Source organism: Chlamydomonas reinhardtii, chromosome 8 (genome assembly GCF_000002595.2).
Source record: "Chlamydomonas reinhardtii strain CC-503 cw92 mt+ chromosome 8, whole genome shotgun sequence".
NCBI classification, from domain to species: domain Eukaryota; kingdom Viridiplantae; phylum Chlorophyta; class Chlorophyceae; order Chlamydomonadales; family Chlamydomonadaceae; genus Chlamydomonas; species Chlamydomonas reinhardtii.
The window spans coordinates 4,677,487-4,695,415 of record NC_057011.1 but is presented as its reverse complement, the minus strand read 5'-3'; the positions used below and the strand labels follow the sequence as shown (position 1 = coordinate 4,695,415).

At 63.2% G+C, this 17,929-nt stretch overlaps 4 protein-coding genes across 6 annotated transcripts in view; 1 reads left to right on the top strand and 3 right to left on the bottom strand.

Moving 5' to 3' along the window:
- Nucleotides 1-653: 653 nt before the first annotated feature.
- On the bottom strand, nt 654-2,831 carry CHLRE_08g383850v5 (uncharacterized protein). 2 transcript variants are annotated; one of them, XM_043065327.1, is made up of 4 exons: nt 2,499-2,831; nt 1,940-2,379; nt 1,367-1,804; nt 654-1,294 (listed from the first exon to the last, which is right to left on the bottom strand). In XM_043065327.1, the coding sequence occupies exons 2-4, from the start codon at nt 2,285-2,287 to the stop codon at nt 857-859; spliced, it is 1,224 nt and encodes a 407-aa protein (XP_042922328.1). In that variant the 5' UTR covers nt 2,288-2,379; nt 2,499-2,831; the 3' UTR covers nt 654-856. The 2 variants fall into 2 exon arrangements, with proteins under 2 accessions (XP_042922328.1, XP_042922329.1); XM_043065328.1 differs by lacking the exon at nt 1,367-1,804 and having other exon boundaries at nt 654-1,270.
- A 46-nt stretch (nt 2,832-2,877) lies between these two features.
- CHLRE_08g383800v5 (uncharacterized protein) lies at nt 2,878-9,316 on the bottom strand. Its single transcript, XM_043065326.1, has 13 exons — nt 9,017-9,316; nt 8,378-8,482; nt 8,071-8,230; nt 7,632-7,741; nt 7,196-7,264; nt 6,658-6,954; nt 6,310-6,359; nt 5,834-5,964; nt 5,291-5,442; nt 4,490-5,047; nt 3,959-4,074; nt 3,502-3,703; nt 2,878-3,042 (listed from the first exon to the last, which is right to left on the bottom strand). Exons 1-13 carry the CDS (start codon nt 9,155-9,157, stop codon nt 2,986-2,988), a joined length of 2,148 nt encoding a protein of 715 aa, XP_042922327.1. The 5' UTR covers nt 9,158-9,316; the 3' UTR covers nt 2,878-2,985.
- Nucleotides 9,317-11,091: 1,775 nt separating this feature from the next.
- Nucleotides 11,092-14,423, top strand: CHLRE_08g383750v5 (uncharacterized protein). 2 transcript variants are annotated; one of them, XM_043065325.1, is made up of 6 exons: nt 11,092-11,350; nt 11,648-11,787; nt 12,118-12,274; nt 12,404-12,568; nt 12,800-12,975; nt 13,175-14,423. In XM_043065325.1, the coding sequence occupies exons 1-6, from the start codon at nt 11,215-11,217 to the stop codon at nt 13,226-13,228; spliced, it is 828 nt and encodes a 275-aa protein (XP_042922326.1). In that variant the 5' UTR covers nt 11,092-11,214; the 3' UTR covers nt 13,229-14,423. The 2 variants fall into 2 exon arrangements, with proteins under 2 accessions (XP_042922326.1, XP_001694217.2); XM_001694165.3 differs by having other exon boundaries at nt 12,055-12,274.
- A 6-nt stretch (nt 14,424-14,429) lies between these two features.
- The window catches only part of CHLRE_08g383702v5 (uncharacterized protein), a 12,722-nt gene continuing 9,222 nt past the window's right edge, over nt 14,430-17,929 (bottom strand). The window contains exons 18-22 of the mRNA XM_043065324.1: nt 17,541-17,666; nt 17,032-17,097; nt 16,460-16,537; nt 16,018-16,131; nt 14,430-15,574 (exon numbers count right to left, since the gene is read on the bottom strand). Of these exons, the coding sequence (XP_042922325.1) occupies nt 15,350-15,574; nt 16,018-16,131; nt 16,460-16,537; nt 17,032-17,097; nt 17,541-17,666 (609 nt within the window). The 3' untranslated portion in view covers nt 14,430-15,349. The remainder of the gene's footprint in view (nt 15,575-16,017; nt 16,132-16,459; nt 16,538-17,031; nt 17,098-17,540; nt 17,667-17,929) is intronic.

Sequence of the window (17,929 nt, the reverse complement as noted above, 5' to 3'; positions counted from 1 at the left end):
AGCGCTTGAGGAACGTCTGGCCCAGCACAAGGTCAGCAGACGATGTGAGAGAGGGCAGGACATGAACACGAATCTCAGTAGAGAAAGTTCCTAGACGCAAAGGCACAACGCATTCACCCACGGCATCGCATTTTGATGCGTCTGCCAACCGCACAGGAGCAAGAGAGGAAGGGCGCAGTGACAAACCTAGGCGGTCCGCTAGGGCCTTGGCGATGAAGCAGTGCGTAGCTCCAGTATCTGCAAGCACAACAACAGGGGCATGCGACAGCCGCCCAGCAAACAAATCCAGTTGTGCGGGTCCTTCCGGGACTTCTGTCACTGCACACGAGGGCTCCTTGGGTTCAGCTTTCGGAGGATCGTACCACACTTGCCAGGGTTCTGTCGTAACAGGCGAAGGGCAAGAGCCACCGCAGTTAGGGGTGAACAACTGAGTTCCTGGCGCAAACGTGTGTTTCAGGTTCCAGCCACGAAGCAAGGAACGATGACGATCCGAAAGGGCAGGCATGAGCATTACTGCTGATATGCTGGGGTCTTCTGCTTTATACTGCCGATAGCGTGCAATACAAAGTTGCAGCTTGCGAACAGACGGACTGAGCAAGATTGTGTGGCCTGACAGGCTCTTGTGAGCGGCGGAGGCACGGGCATACGCAAAGCCAATCATCCGGGATTTACACATGCGCACCGCAGCGGAGCAAGCATCCGAAGTGACAGGCCGACCAATCTTCTCTTCCACCAAAGAGAGAGCGGCGTCATCCACAAAGCACAAGTCACGCGCGTGCGTAACGTTCAAGCTTGCAAACTTCACAGAGCAACATGTCCCAACGCGCTGGCCACAATCACAGCGCTGGGCAACACCCTAATCGCGGGCGTCAGCGGCCTCGGCCACCTGGGCCTGAGCCCGGCGAGGACCGTTGCCGTTCTCGCGGCGGCGAACACCACCACCACCACCACCACCAGCGGCACCACCACCGCCACCACCACCACCACCGTTCCCATCGCGCTGAGCCAGAGGGCACTCAGACGAGCGGTGGTTCTGGCCAAAGCAGAAGTAACACAGACCGCGGGTGTCGCACATCTCCTTCTCCACCATGGAGAGGAGCCGGCCCGAGCTGTGACGGATGCGCGTCAGCTGCAGGGGGTTCAGGGCAGGGCCATCGGCGGCGCGCTTGGAGCCGCGGCGATTAGCAGGCTGCCAGCCATCACGGCCAGAGGGTTGCGGGTCCGCGCGGGCGGTCGCAGCGGCAGGCGCAGACGCGCGGGTGGCAGCGCGCTGTTGACGGGCGCGAGTAGCAGTCTGCGTGCGGATTTTGGGGCGAGGGGTTTGCGCGGCGTAAGCGACGGTAGGAACCGACGGCGGGGCAAGCACCTTCTCGGCGCGCAACACACGCTCCTGGCTAGAAGCCCAAGAGATCAGGTCCATCAGACGAGTAAAGGGCTTCCGGTCCCCATCGAGCACACACTTCGACTGCAGCTTGTCGATCAGGCCATCACGGAAGAATGGCATCAGCATGAAGTCATGCTTCAGGTCTAGCCCAGGCGTGAATCCCGCAACGGTCACACGCTCAAGGAAACGCGCGGCGTATTCCTCGACACCCTTGGCTAGATCCATCTTCACCCGGCCCTTCTGCAGGTCATCCCGAGCGTCCTCAGCCTTTGTCGTGACCCGAAAGTCAAAGCGACGCAGGAACACATCTTTCAGCTCCGACAGAGTCAGGCGCTCACCGTCGAGAACGTTGTGGCGCAGGAATTTGAAGGCATCAGCGAAGGAGTGACATGCGGAAAGAAGGGCATCGTAGGGTGTCAGCTGGCGTTCGTAACGCATGTAGCGCTCAAAACCGAACCAGAAATCATCAACATCAGAGGTCGGGCTAAACGTAGGCAACGTCTGAGGGTTGCGAGAGCTTCCCCCCATCTGAGCACTATGACCTCCCAGGCCCACCTGGGCAGGAACAGGCGCAGCGGGCTGCGCAGCGGCGGCGGGCGCTGCAGCGGCAGCGGCGTAGCCGGCAGGCGCAGCAGACGCAACAGGCGCGGGAGGCGCAGCAGGTTCAGCAGGCGCGGGCAGCGCGGCCGGGGCAGCGGTCGCTGCGACCTGCTGGGCGACCTGCTGGCCAACCTGAGTAAGCAGCGAGACCAGAGCGGTGGACGCGATGGTCACGGTGGGCGGCAGGTCGGCGGCTGCGGGGACTCCAGCGATGACGGGAGCTCCGGCGACGACAGCAGCAGCAGCAGCCGAGACTGCAGCACCCTGCTGCTCGGTAGTCAGGGACGGCAGATCGACGTCCATTCCAGCGGTGCCAGCAGCACCGGAGGAGCCAGCCGCGGCATCGCCAGCGGGAATCAGGCCGGCGGCGCCAGCCGCGGCAGAAGGGGCATCACCTAACGTAGGATCCATAAGAGGTGATCAGGAGCTAGCGCTCAAAAGAAACAGGCACAGGTCGCGAGGCGCACAAGTGCGAAATTCACAAACGCGATGGCGGCGCGTTAACGGCGCGTACCCGTAGTAGTCGTCGTGCTAATCGAGATGCTGAAAGAGATACCCTCCAGCAACTTGGTAACGCGCACGACCTCTTCCTGAGACATGTGCGGCGCTGAGGTCCCGTATTGGTCGACAGTCGACCGGCGGAGCAAGGCGGCGCAGAGAAACGGCCGTAGGTATGATGGCCAATCCAGGGTACGCGATAAACAGAAAGAACTGCTAAGAGAGCGGTTCGGCGCACTCTTAGGGCACCAAATGTTGTAGGCGGCTCTGTGCCAATTAGCGAGAGCTATTGCCCTAAGCCGGTGCCGACCCGGCTAACAATAGCAAGACCTTAGCAGGGCTAGTGCACAGGTCACCTATGTTACTGGCTGCCGGCCAGTTAGGACTATTTCAAGTGTCGCCGAGCGTACTGCACTCCATGCAGCGGCCCATCTCTGGACACATTGCAGGTTCTAGACTCATAGCTAGAACAGCCCCAATTCTGGACACCGTAGCGTGTCATATCATATATCGCATATAACAATATGCTCTACAACATTAGGAAAGCGGTACAGGATGCACTGAAGACTACAAGGGGTGGGATTCATGAGTGTTTTAGAAATGAAGGGGCGTGTGTGAGGGGTTGTAGATACCAGCCCAAACGAAACCGAGCCCCATGCAAAAGAGCGGCGGGCGGAGGCAGGAGGGAGGCAGGTGCACATGGGCGGGGAGGGTGTGCGTGTGAGGATCCGGGCGGGACTCGTCCGACACTGGCGGCCTTGTGACAGGCGCCGCGCCGCACAGGTCGGAGATAGCTAGCGGGCAGAAGCAGCTGCGGCTCGCAGGTGGGGCAGGCGGTTGGAGGCGGTTGGAGCGCTGGACTCGATGTAGGGAGGAATGGACATGCTTTCAACACGCCCCGCCTCGCCCCGTGCCGCCCCGCCCCGCCCTGCCCTGGCCCCCAAAGGCCCCGCCCTCCCTCCCCCTCCCCCTCCCTCGCTCCCTCCCTCCCTCCCCCTGGCCTCCGCGCCCGCCCTCACCTCCCTCAGGCAGGCCCGCGCCGCCTCATAGGCCGCCAGCGCGGGCCCGCCCCAGAACACCACGCTCACGAACAAGGAGAACACCAGGCCGGCGTTGTAGAGCCAGCACACGGCGGGGAAGGCGAACAGGATGACGCGCTGGAAGGCGGAGGACACGCGCGCGATGAGGCGGATGAGCAGCCGAGCGGGGCGGGGCGCGTCCCTGTGGGGGCAGGGGAGGGAGGGAGGGAGGGAGGCAGGGGTAGGGCTGCTTGCACCATCCCCATACGTCGTCTCCGCTTGCGGTGTACGCACACAGACACATACACAGCCGCGCACAGGGCGAAATGCCGTGTGTCCCCCCCTTCCACGGCCCTGGTGCCGCCTATCACACGAGTCCTCTCCCCCCTCCCCCTCCCCCTCTCCCCAGTCCCCTCCCTAGTCCCCCCCCCAAAACCTCCCCCCCTTCCCCGGGCACCTGAATATGAGGAAGGCCAGGTATATGGCCAGCAGCACCCAGTACTTCTCGCAGCTGAGCCGCATGATGGCCAGCGCCGCCTCCACCAGCGGGATCAGAGAGCGGTGCTCCGGGTCCTGAGCCGGAGGCGGGTTACATTCATGACATCATGAGTATTTGAAAGAGTGAAGGCGTAGCCAGGTACAGTAGTATATATAGCAGACGCGTTTTGTTACCGATGTCCAAAAGGGGGGGATGGGGGTTGCAAGGATGTGTGGAGAAGCGGCACAGGATGCACTGAAGACTGCAGCCGAAGTGGGGGTGGGGTTCAGGGCGGGGGCGGCGGCTCCTTGCATGCTAGGATGGGATACACAGGCGCAGCGTTGCTGGGGTGGGCGGGGACGGTGGGGCGCCACCCGCCACATCGCGCCACAATCCCAGCCAACCACCCCAACACGCACATCCTTCCGGGCCGCCTCCCCTCCCCCTCCCCCTCCCCCTCCCCCTCCCCCTCCCCCTTCCCCGCCCCCCCCCCCCCCACGTGCCGCCTACCTTCATCCGGGCCAGCTCCGCCGCGTGCTTGGCCACATTGCGCACGTAGGGCTCCAGGCTCGGACAGCCCTTGCCGCCGCCGCCGCCGCCGCCACTGCTGCTAGCGCCGCCGGCACCGCCTCCAGGGTAGGAGGCGTAGGAGGAGCCTCCAGGCCCGTCCCGGCCCCACAGCAGCGCATGCAGCGCGGCAACCGCCTGCCACAGCGCTTCACCGCCGCTGTTACCGCCGCCTCCACTCCCACTCCCACTCCCACTCCCACTCCCACCAGGGTCGCTGCTTTGCACCGTGCCGCCTCCCCCTCCCCCACCTCCTCCCGCCCCCCCGCCACCCACGACGGCTCGCAGCGTCCCCGGCGGAATGCCCAGCACCGCCGCCAGCAGCTCCAGGCGCGCCGCCCACAGCCGCGGCAGCAGGTGCGGCTGCTGCGTCCCCGGCTGCGGCTGCTGCTGCCCCGTCTGCGGCTGCTGCCCGGGGTCCTGCGGCTGCCGCTGCCGCGGCGGCAGAGAGGCGGCGGCTGCGGCGGCGTGCAAGCGCGCGGCGGCCAGTGCCGGGTTCGCCTGCGGTGGTTGTGGCGACGGTGGCGGTTGCAGTGCGGGGGTTACACTCATGAGTCGTGATCAATTAACAAGAAGCGGAGTGAGGGTGAGCAAGCAAAGCGGTTGCTATATCGTTGCTATATCTAACCACCTCTTTCAACAACAGCGTCGAGCCCCCCCCCGCCCTCCCCGTGCTCCCTAAGCAACAGTGGGCGAGCGCACCTGCCCCTGCCCCGCCTGCCCCGCCTGCTGCCCCTGCCCCACCTGCCCCTGCTGCTGCCCCGGCATGTGCCGCGGCCCGAAGTAGGCGTTGAGGCGGGCGTGCACGGCCGGCAGCAGCGCCAGCTCGGCGGCACTGGCGTTGGTGGCGGCCACGGTGCCGGGCGGAGCCACCAGCCAGGTGGAGGCGCGGGAGCCTGGGGGGCGCGGGGGAGGGGTGTGTGTGTGTGTGTGTTAGATCCAACCCAAACTAAATAGGGGGGGAGAGGGTTATGTGCCCGAGCCCGAGAGCGAGGGAATCGTCACCCAACCCGCAAACGCAGTGCGAGCTCCACGTATAGGGGGAAGATGAGGTGAGGTGAGGTGAGGGCAGTGAGGCCAAGGCAGGAGCGGTGGGGACACAGCACAGTACGCAGGAGCGGTGGGAGGAGGGGCGCAGCAGGATACATTTGCGGCCACTGCCACTGCCACTGCCACTGCCACCACTGCAATGCCCCCCCCTCCTGCCTCCGCCGTACCCCTGCGCTTGCTGGCCCCCGTCCCATCCCCTCGCCCCTCCCACGCCACCCCTTCACGCCCCCCGCCCACCAATGAGCATGACTGCGGGTGTGGCCGCCGCCGCGGTGGCCTGGCGCTCCAGGTACAGCGGTACGGCGGTGGCGTTGAAGGCAGCCAGCGCGGTCAGGCCCGACAGGAAGGCCAGCACACGCAGGTTGCGCCTGAGCGGTTGGGGGTTTTGGAGGTTGGGGGTTGGGGGTTGGAGGGGTTGCATTTTGACGATTCGCTTGGGGGCGTTGGGGGGTTTGGGCGGATGCAAGGGTGTTTGGAAAAGCGGTACAAGATGCACGGGGGAGGGGGCGGCGTAGGGGTTGGGGTTGAGGTGCGCGTGTTATTGTGCGTGGGGGGGATTGGGCGTGTGTCAAGAGGGAATGGAAGCATGGGGAATGCAGAGGTGGCGATGGCGGCACAGCAGGGCAGGTGACCCCCAGAAGGAGGGAAGCGCCCGCAGAGGCAGAGGCACCGCTCACCGCCAACCCCAAACCCCCGCCCGCCCCGGCCCCCACCTGACTCGCGGCAGGAAGTGGCGCTGCTCGGGGCTGCGCTCCCAGAAGCCCTGTGCGCGTGTGGTGCGTGTCGGGCAGGTGGGTGGGTGGGTGGGTGAGAGCCCCGGGGTTCAGGCACGTGAGCCGACGCATCCCACAAATCCACGACCCATTACCCCCACACCCAAGGCCTGCGCTGCCCCCCCACCCCCCCCCACCCGCCCCCACGACCGCCCACCCGGCTGCAGCTTCACCCCGCCGGTCTGCTGGGGCCACACACAGCCCAGCCTTGCCAACACCCACACGCTCGCGCACACCCAGCCCCACACCACCTGCACGCCCCAGGCACCCCCACGCCTCCACACCCACCTGCAGGACGTTGGGCGCGAAGTCCTCGCGAGCGAACTGCACCTCCTCAGCGCCGCCGCCCCCTCCACCTGCGCCGCCTGCGGCCGGCTCCTCCTGACCCCGCTGCCCGGCCCCTGCCTCTCCGCCCGCCCCCGCCACCGCCCCCGGCTGCTGCTGCTGCTGCTGCTGCCCCACCCCCTGCTGCTGCCCCTGCCCCTGCCCCTGCTGCTGGGGGTGGGGGTTGGGGTGGGGGTGCGGCCCCAGTAGCAGCACGTTGACCTGCGGCGTGACCAGCACCTTGAGGCGGCTGCAGATGATCTGTAGTCGCACGAGGGAGGAGAAGCACGTGGGGGAGAGAGCCAGAGCCGGAGCCAGGCAGCGGCAGAGACAGCTGGGACAGGGCTGCAGGCTACCCCAGCCGCATGCACACGCACACACACGCCCTTCTCCCGCCCCCACACCTCCGCTCTCCCCCCTGCCCGCCTGCCCCCCGCCCTCTCCATCCTCCCCCATTAAATAACTATGGATGTAACCCCCCCCCCTTTCCTCCGCCCCCCACCTGGCAGCAGGGCAGTATGATGAGCAGCTCCACGGCAAAGTGCGGCAGCTCAAACGTCATGGAGGAGACCTGCGGGAGGAGGCGGCGGAGGTGGAGGAGGAGGCGGACGTAGACGGGTGGAGAGGAAGGTGTGTGTGTGTGTGTGTGTGTGTGTGTGTGTGTGTGTGTTTGTGTGTGTGTGTGTGTGTGTGTGTGTGTGTGTGTGTGTGTGTGTGTGTGTGTGTGTGATAAACGAAACGGAGCCCGCCCAAGCGATACCGTGTGTGTGTATGTGTGTGGGCGCGCGCCTAGGTGGTGGCGAGGGAGGCGAGGCCGTCGCTGCCGCCCGCAGTAGCCCCCGCCTTCCCCTAACCCTACCCATGCACATACCGTGTGCAGACCCCAGCCCTCCATCCCTCCTCCATCCCTCCTCGCCCCCTGCTCCTCCCCGCCTCACCTCCGCCCCCCACTGCTGCTCCCAGTTGTTGAGCCAGTAGGGGATGAGGCGCCAGCAGATGGACACAAAAGACTCGCGCGTCACCGCCTCCTCGCCGGGCAACAGCCCGCCTGCCGGGGCGCGCACGTGCATACGGTATGGGCAGGGGAGCGGGCGTGGTGCGGTGTCGCGGGCGTGGTGCGAGCAGCGTGTGAGGTTTTGAGTTGGGGTGTGAGGTGTGGGCGCAACGCGCGCAACCCCTCCCCGACTCCGCCGCCATTCGTGGACGTCGTTCCCTGGTGCCGCTCCAATCCCCTCCCCGCTCCCCCCCTCCTCCTCCCGGCTGCAGCTTGCCCTTGCAGCGCGGCTGTTTCCTTACGGCATTGGTTGCGAGTTGACCCCCTCCTCCCCCTCCTCCACCCTCCTCCCCCTCCTCCTCCCCCTCCCTTTCCTCTCTCACCCAGCCCCGCCGTGATGAGCAGCTGCTGCGCCCCCAGCACGGCGCTCAGCACGAACGCCCACAGCACGCACGCCTTGGCCCAGCCCGCGCCGTTCCACCGGAAGCCGCAGCCGCAGTACTGAAGCCGGCTGCCGCAGAAGTAGTACACGCTGGACCAGCCCTGTAAAGGGGGGAGAGGAGGGGGTGGAGGGGTTGGAGGGGGGTGGAGGCGGAGTGAAGGACCACAAGGGGGAGCACACGCACGCACGCGTCCATACGCCAGCGTCCCCTTCTTCCTCCCGCCCTGCGTGGATCAACACGCACGCACCTCGAACTCGCCGTCCCATTGCAGGAACTGCAGGAACGCCACCGCCGCCAGCACGCCAAAGCCGAAGCGCCGCGCGTCGTTGGCGGTGAGGGCCGACCAGCCGCCCTGGGCGCAGCCGCGAGTGCCGCGTGTGGGGATTAGGGGATTAGGGGAGTAAGGGATTAGGGGTGTGGTGGTGCTGGTGTTGGTGTCTGCATGAGGTGCGGCAGAGTGATCTTCTGCCTATGTGGCTGGCGGCGGGTGGTGATGCGGCGGCGCCGAGGCCATACGGGGTGACGGTACCGGCCGTGGCCCACACCCCGCACCCGGCACGCGGCACCTGCAGGCGCGGCGTCAGGCCCCTGCCTGCCCCTCCCCCGCTGACTGCTCACACCTGAGCCCCATACCCCTCTACACTAGTGGGAGGAGGCCGTGTGGAGCTCACACAGCCGCCTGGGGTACCAAGGCGGGAGCGCAGCTCGGAGTTGGGGTTCTCAGGGGTCCCCCTTGCCGTCGCTAACAGCGCAGAGCCCCCGCGACGATTCAGTGCCAGCTGGATAGCGCGGAACCGACCGCTGCCCGCAGATGGCTATGCTACAGCGCTAGAAAGTAGGTGCCCGCGACCGACGGTGAGTAAGCGTGAATGGGCAACGTCTTTACCTTTGCCAGGACGAAGCCGGACCAGCAGCACACCGAGAGAACGGCCCACGACGGCGGAGAGAAGGCAACCTCATCCCAGAACAGCGCCGCGTGCAGCCCGAACGTGACCAGTGCCATCGACTGAAGTGCGGTGACTACCATTTCGCCTCCAGGCCGAGGGCACGGGGCCCTCGACAGAAAAGAAGCCGAGTTCCAGCCGCGTTACCGATAGTTAGGCCCACCTCGCGAACTAACAATCTCGCATGTTTTCCCTTCTGGGGTTTGCTATACCGAGCTGCGCTAAAGACTGGTTTGCTTTAGAAGAACTGCACAAAGTATGGGGCATTGTTCAGAGAGGCCTGCCGGACTCGGCCAATGGTGGTGCGTCGGACTCCCGACCACCCTACCAGCCCGTGCTGCCAGCCCCAAGTCCAGAACAGAACACCCGCATGCATAGCATTTGCACTATGTGGGTCAAGCTACAATATGAAGATGCCTGCAGCGGCAGCTGCTTGTGCAGAGGCGTGGCCTGTGCTTATGGCGCCTGGCTTGGGCCCGGTCTGCAAGCGGGTCCCACTCGCGCACGGCCCGGCGGGCCGGTCGTGTCCCCAGCCCAATACCTTTCCTATAGCATCTAATACCACACATAAGGTCATTAGAGTAACCCGTGGGCATTGAATCGAGCCGGGGCCGACCTCGAACATCTAAATGTCGCGTTCGCCAGGACACGCCATACCAGGCCAGACAGTAGCCTAACTACACCTATGCATATATCTGTGTTGACGGCAATCGATAAAGCCCGAAAACAACGCCTATGTAGGATGTTGGCTTCGGTCAATTTCGCGACTTGAGCCTCGACGAGCACGTTTTAGCCTGCTGTCAAGCGCTATTGCTCCAACAGATTGCATGTAACATATACATTAAGTGGCGGAGTCTGTATCCCGCTCTGCATTTTTCTCGGGGCGACGTCTCCTCGCCGCCTCGGCGTGCGGGTTTGGCTGGGGAAACGCACCCCCTGGACGGCACGCGGTGAAACCCCCCTGATAGATTGTCCTTCAAGCATCAGCAAGCCATAGGCGCCGAGATGACGACGAGATGAGTCCGTAGACGCGGCGGCTTCCTTGAAGGACAATCTACCAAGGGGTTTTGGTGCCATCCCGTGGGCGCCTCCCTGGGGACACGCTTTTTCCTGGAGTGGGACCCGCTTGCCGGTCTGCCGCATAGTACGGCACCTGAAGGTGTCGGCACATGAGCAAGTCCCTGCCATCCCGAGACCGGACTGCGGCCGCTTGGTCGTGCAAACGTTGTTACGTCGGTGTGGCGGCATTGGGCTGAGTGCCGCATGTTGTGTCTCGTGTGGTTGGGGCATGCATAGCCCACTCCACGACGAGTCAACAAGACCTGCTCTTCACAACTCACATGGCACATAACAGCTTGCTTGGCTTGTTCTTGGGGAGAAGCCCCTATGCCTCTTAGCGCGGGGATCTGTCGGCCGTGCGTGTAAGCTCGCTGTGACCCAGGTAACCCAGGCTCCGCCGGGTGACCGATGCGCTCGGCCTTAGTGAGCAAGCCTAATCACCCAGGATGACGGGCTAAGAGTTGACGTAGCATAGTCGAACAAGCCCAACTTGCTGCACAAGATGTCCGGCGTCGGGATAGCACGCAGGCTCGTGCGCCATGCAGCGTCGTCAAATCACGAGACCTCTGGCGAGCCCCGTAAGCGCCCAGAGCCCCGCTTGCCCCCGTAGCCCCCGTAGTATGCAGGGGGGGGGGGGGGTAGGAACAAACTTTTTTGACCCCATGCCTCCCGGACCCCCCTGCCGTAGTATGGTCCCTGTAGTATGGTCCCATACTATAAGACGGACTGCGGGGAGGGCCGGGACTCCCGGGAGGCGGCGTTAGGAGGCGAGGTGTGTGGCTCTGCCGGTGGCACGCCCTCGTGGTCAAGGCTCTAGGTCGCGAAACCCGGACAAGTCACACCAGTTCACACCGCCCGACTCTTTCTCTTCCCCCGAGCCTTCCCCCCTAGCTCATAAACCCTGCATACTGTATACCTCCCATCAGAGCTCCCAATATTGCTCCACAGTTCTTCCCGTGTACTTCAAGCGTAACTCCTAGTAGCACACGCATAGTCAGTTCGGCTCAAACTCAAAGCCCGGTTGGTCAAAGAACCGACCCGGCTACCTGAGCTTTCCGCACAAGCCCGGCCCCACACAAACATGCTCATGAAGTTTTCCAGCGGTGCTCTGTCTCGCGCGGGCCTTATACGCGCCTGGCCGTCATTTACGCAGCGCGTCGCCCGCCCCAGCCCGGTTGCTGACCCGCGGCAGACTGCCACATGGCGATCTGGGCAAGGTGAGTGAAATGGATTTGAAAATGGTGGTGGAGTAAGAGAGGTAGTGTCGGTAGATTGCACCAGCGCTTTGCTGCTGCTGTGCGCGGATATGCAGACTCGGTGTATGCTGTTGGTTGGGGTGATGGTGTGCTTGCTCCACGGTCGCTATGCCGCAACACGAACTTGCGAAACCTTACTGTATCACGAACTTCACGATTCCTCCTTGCTTCACTGCTTCCCAACCAAGCTCCTGGGAGCGCCCCAATCCTTTTGCGATTTCCCTTTTGATTTGACATTGCTTTCACTGCATCTGATAGGGCTTGGAGGGTGGATCCGCTCTCGCGCCGTGGAGACGTCTGCAGGTCCGAGCGGCGATGAGATCACCAAACTTCTTTGGGAGCTTCCGCCAGACTTGTCAGCGCGTGTTTCCATTGCTCTCTGGGATCTCAAGGAGCAGGTGAGTTGTTCTATCTGGCAGCTGGCAGGCATGTGTTAAGGGTGAGCTCCTCAAAAGGTTTGGGCACCAACCCTAGCAGCATCCCTACTTGGCAGCTGTCCCCAGCAATCACACCAAGTGCGGGATTTGTGGGCTGCTCACATGCAAAAGCACGTCGCTGCTGCAATCTACGATGTCAGGCTCAAAGTACCTGAATTGCTGACACCCAGTCCAGAGTCCCCCCCTGTCGTCGCCGAGTCCGCCCAGGTCGCCGCCCAATCCGCCCAGGTTGCCGCCAAGTCCGCCCAGTTCGCCGCCCAGTCCGACCAGGTCGCCGCCCAATCCGCCCAGGTGTTGGCTATGGCTGTCAAGCTGGCTGCCAAGTCCGACAAGCTGGCTGCCAAGTCCGACAAGCTGGCTGCCAAAACCGAGGAGCTGCACAGGACCAAGCAGTCGCTCTCGCGCGCTCTCTACGCTGCTGGCGTCGTGAACGCCCGAACTCTCCTGGGTGGGTCGATCATAGCGACGGCTTTGAATGCTTGTTGGGACCCAGTAGTCCCGTGGGCTGCTTTCCTGCTGCTGGACAAGCAGAGTGCAGCTGTGACGGTGCTGGTGTCCCGCACTGCCACTACTGCAGAGTACGTGGTGATGCAGTGGGAGGAGGAGCTGTTCTGCTCCGTGGGGAGGGTGAAGCGCCACAAGGTCTTCAAAGCTGGGCTCCGCAAGCGCAAGGAGCTGGTGAAGTGCCTACGGCGGGATGTGCCCACCTGGGTGCACGCCGGCATGGACGAGGAGCAGATGGGTGAGTGCGTTGGTAGAGGCCGCTGGTGAAACCTGCAGCAAGCACGGGTGGGCGGCAGCCATAAGGTGAATGACGGTGACATTCCTAAAATCCAAGGCATTCGGGGTCCGGTGGGGTTGTCATGGCATGTTTTGACAGCAGCATGTTAGGATCGTGTTTGTGGCTAGCTGTCGCAACAATGCCATGCTTGCATTCATCCCCCGGCTCCGTTGCTGGCCGTTCACTTGACAGTGGAGGATATGGCCAAGAACCTGGAGGCCGTCATGCTGGATGCCAGCAACAACATCCACACATTCCACCCCGTGATCGGGCTGACCCTGCTCAAGACGGGGCACAGCGCGCCCACGGTGGCTGCGCTGGCGTGCCTTGCAGACAGCATGGGAGTGCTGTGCCACATCATGGAGGTGGTGAGCAAGCTCTTTGTGAAGCATTGTGGGTATTGTGGGCAACTTCAAGCCTTTGATCCTGGCTGTGGGTGCAAGCACAATCCGCCAGTTGCTCAAAGCAACCTACACTAAGAAATAGTGCATGTGTTTGTGTCCTGTCTCATGCCTGGGTGCCTCGACACGGACGCGGTGTGTGCCGCCACCCGCACCATTAATGCAGAAGACCATGGGCGACCAGCGCGACGAGAACGACAACGATGTCACCTCCGTGTGAGAGGTGTGTGGCTCGGCAGTATGTCCGGCCGTGGCGATTCTGGGCACCTGTCGTCTGCTTCAACCCCAGCACTAATAAGCAGGCAGCGAGATTTTGCCTTGGTACGTCCGTGGCGGCGTCCGTGGCGGCTGTATGGGTGGTTTTGGGGCTTTGCCAGTCAACATGGTCATAGCAGCAGGGGCGGCTGAGCGGACGTGCCTAGAGAGGGCTGCTGGCTCCTCTGGGGCAATGCCATTGCATTCCTGGGGGCGGCTTGGCAAGAGCGCATGGGCGTCATCAGTGACCTGCCACACCAGTGACCTGACCCAAGACGGTGAGGCAGAACAACAGCACTTGAACACCTAAAAAAATAGGCTCTCATGTGACTATGGAGCTTGGAGCATGTACTTGTCAACCCAGGTGGGGTAATTGTGCCCCATGCACCCCAATGCCCACACTCCCCGCCCATGTGGTAAAAGGTGTTGATTTACCACATGCAATTGATTTACCACATGGGCGGGGAGTGTGGGCATTGGGGTGCATGGGGAACATCGTTCCCAACTATTAACCCTGCTGGGTTGACAAGTACATGCCCCAAGCTGCATAGGCATGTTGGAGCTTATTCTTCAGGTGTTCAAGTGCTGTTGTTCTCTGTCAGTCAAGGTTTATGGCTCGGCCTACGTCAAGGTGGATGTCACGGTGTGTGTTTTATGGTTTCATGTTTTGTTCATGTTTAGTAGCTGTTGTGCGGACGTCCCTCCGCGCGTGTGTGTGTGTGTGTGTGTGTGTGTGTGTGTGTGTGTGTGTGTGTGTGTGTGCACGCGCGCGTGCGCGCGAGAACAGAATACAGAACCGATGCATGTGTGTATATATGTGTGTGTCTGTGTGTGTCTGTATGTCTCTGTGTGTCTCTGTGTGTCTCTGTGTGTGTGTGTGTGTGTGTGTATGTGTGTGTGTGTGTGTGTGTGTGTGCGCGCGCGCGCAATGGAGTCATATTTCTGGGAAATGAAGAGCCTTGCTACACGGTTGCAGGGCTCTGGCGGGCTGTGGCTTGGCTTCGACTTGTGACGGTGTAGCAGCTGAGACACGAGTATGCGCAGACACAAGGCACGGTTTGGTGAAGGTCGACAGCCAACTGGGTCGAGGGCGGTGTGGGCTAAGCCCAACCCCGCAACTAAGAGGGGAAATACCCCCCGCCTTGTAATGAGCCGTACGAGCCACTCTATAACAAAACCCTTGCGCTCAGTGGTTTGGCCAGTCATTAACGCCTATTGATCCCTGTTCGAGACGGGGCTGAGCTGGGCTATCTCTCTCTTATGTTCATGTTTAGGTTCAAACACTGCCCCAACTTTGAGGCGCTGGCAGCACAGCAGACAAGACAAGAAACTTCACGGCCTGCTCTGGGTGCCCTCAAGTGAATCCTGCTGCGGTGTGAAAGCCGTGTGAAAACGTGTCTGCTATGAGAACCGCTCAGGGGGCAGGATATGGAAACATGGTCAGCCCTATGCGGCTCTCTGAGTTCACACGCAGCTCCCCTAACGGGGTGCGTACGACTATGCACTGCCACTTGCGCGGTGCGCCAGCCGCCAGCCTCCGCCATGCTCCACCATGCTCTCCCACAGCTTCCCACACGGGTGTGAGCTCAACTGCCCACTCCCTCTTACGCGCCTGCCGACTAGCGCCAAATGCTCGTGTGCGTCACCCCGAGCCGGCCTGCCGTACAACTATCTGCCCACACTCGCGCAGCTGCCGACACCGACCCATGCGAAACTCCTGCGCATTAGCGAACTTCCAGCCAACCAGCAACTCGTCGGCACAGTAAATCCGGCATTCGACCAGCTGCGCACTCCTGCCCTGCCGTTGCACATTGTTTGCCATCTTCTGGGGTTTGGGAATCAGCTGCACCCTACTGGACTTCACCAACCTACCTTACCACTGTCCCAACGCGAACTCCTGTACCGCTGAGGGAGGTTGGGGTGCCGTATCCAAGCTAGCTGGGGGATAGTCGGATCTGCACCAGGACATACCATATACCTTGGCTCCGCCTCCACCTCCACCTCCACCTCCGCCTCCGCCTCCACCTCCGCCTCCGCCTCCACCTCCGCCAGCGCCAGCGCCTCCCCCTCCACCTCGACCAGCGCCTCAAGTGGTGGCCGCGATGAGCAGCTCCAGCTCCTTGCGCATGTCGGTCATGCGGGCGGCGGCGGCGGCGTCGTGGCCGGCGGTCTCCTCCGCCCAGCGCCGGATCTGGTCCAGCAGGTGGGCGCGGCGCAGGCGGAAGTGCGCGCGCACCACCTCGGCGAAGGCGGCGGGCGGGTGGCGCAGCATGTCCAGCATGGCATAGCGGATGTTGTTCTCGCGCACGTTCTGTGTGTGTGTGTGTGTGTGTGTATATATGTGTGTGTGTGTGTGTGTGTGTGTGTGCGTGTATGCGTGTATGCGTGTATGCGTGCGTGTGTGTGTGTGTGTGTGTGTGTGTGTGTGTGTAGAGACATCTGTGAGGGATGGAGTCACCATGTTTGAGAGATATTGGGTCTTAATGTGTGCGTGCTGCAGGAAAGTGCAAGGCGGCTGGGTCCGCACCGTGTGCGAAGAGTGTGTCCAGCGCCCAAGCAACCCCGCTAGTTCCTGCCGGGGGCTGTTGCCCCCCCCCTTCCTTTGGTCTTAATGGAAACCGTGGAAACAGTACCCTTTCCCCCACTTCTCTGTACCATCTTTGCAACCCCCTCCCCCTCCCTCACTCCGCCCTCACATACGCGCCCGCCCCTCCCCCTCCCCCGCCCCCTCCCCCTCCCCGCCTCCCCCTCCACCTTGTTGTAGTCGCGGCTGGCCACCCTGCCTCGCTCCTGCATCTGCGCCTCGTAGCCGGGCTCGTTGTAGTAGGGGTCGGGCACCATGATGAGGCTCTGGATGGAGATGAGCACCTGGGGGGAGGGAGGGAGGGGGAGGGGCAGGGGGAGGGGGAGGGGCGGGTAAGGTTGAAACATTAAGGACAGCATACAAGCAGGGGAGCAAAAGTAGCAACATGAGGCGTTGCAAGGCGGGGGAGGCGGGAGGGGCAAATGAGGGGTGGGGGTCAATGGAGGCGGAGGGTTCCGCCCCTACGTTTCACCCCGTCCACACACGCCCGCTCACACCCACACACGCCTCCACCCCCGCTCCCGCCCCCACCCGTCCACACGCGCCTGACTGCACCGACACACGCCTCCACTCCCACTCCGTTTCCCCCCCCCCCCTCCAGCACGCGCCCACCTGCACCGCGGTGGACACGTCGGCGTTCCACTGCTCGCCCTTGTCGCCCTGCCACGTGCCCAGAAGCGACAGGCACACCTGCGGCCAAGGGGGGGTTACATTCATGATTAGTTAAGGAAGTGGTAGTTAAGGTAGTGGGGGGGTTGCAGGGATGTTTGGAAAAGCGGGGGGGGGGTGCAGCAGGCGGGGGGGGTTACATTCATGATTAATTAAGAAGTGAAGTCGTAGGCAGGTACAGTTGCAGCGTTGCAGGGGGGAGGGGGCGCAAGGTCAGCGCAGTGGGAGCAGGAGGGGCGGCAGCGGGGGTAGCAAGGGGGGGGGGCGGGCGTAGATAGGCCGTGGCGGTGCGGGGGAAGGATGGGTGGGGGCAGTGGTGTAGGCAGGCTGCCCGGGCGGCGGCGACGCCGATGCGGCCTAGTGACGGATCAGTTTCATGGGTCCAAATCCAGAACCGTGGGACGTGTCATTCGGCCCACGCTGAGTTCCCGGCTCCACCCCAAACACCAAACTCACACCCGCCCCGCTGCCCCCACTCCGCTCCCCCGCCGCCGCGGTCCTCCCACCCGCCCCACCTTGCCCTCTGCATACAGGTTGGGGTTGAAGCGCACCCGGCCGCCGCCCGTGGTCATCAGGTGTACCTGGATTGGTGGCGGGGTGGGGTGGGGTAGAGGGGGTTACATTCATGATTAATTAAGAAGTGAAGGCGTAGGCAGGTACAGTTGCAGCGTAGACGCGTTGTTAGGGGGTGGGAGAGGGGGCAGAAGGGGGCGGTGCGGTCGGAGGTCTGAGGTCTAAGGTCGACTGGGTGGAGCCACTGCAAGCGGCCCCCAGCCGCCTCCACATCGCACCGCCACACCTACCACGCCCACGGCCGCACGCAACGGCCGCAACCTGGCCATGCCCCCCTTCTCCCCCCTGCCCCCTCACCCTCTCCCTGTCCCCTTCCCGCTTCACCCTTCCCCCTTCTCCCCCCTTCCCCCTTTCCCCTTTCCACCTTCTCCCTTCTCCCCCCTGCCCCCTTTCCCCCTTTCCCCCTTTCCCCCCTCCCCCCCTTTCCCTTCCCCCTTCCCCCTGTCCCCACCTGCGGCGGCACCCCTGGGTACTGCGGCGGGAAGTACAAGTCGAACAGGAACAGGCCGCCGCCGTAGGGCGTGTCCTCGGGCCCCGCCACCAGCGCCTTCCACAGCTGCACGCAGCCCTCGTCCACCTGCGGCCCACGTCAGCAGCGGCACAAATACCGTACAGCGGCACACGTGTGTGTGTGTGTGTGTGTGTGTGTGTGTGTGTGGGGAGGCACATGGCGGCACATGGCGGCATGTGGGCATATGGGCACAGCGGCATACGAACACATATGGGGACATGGGCAGGCAAAGACGCAGCAAGGCAGCGTGGCTACTGGGCAGCCCCCCGTGGACGACCGAGTGGAAACCGGCGGGAGGACGAGTGATGATCACCACAGCTCTCAACGCC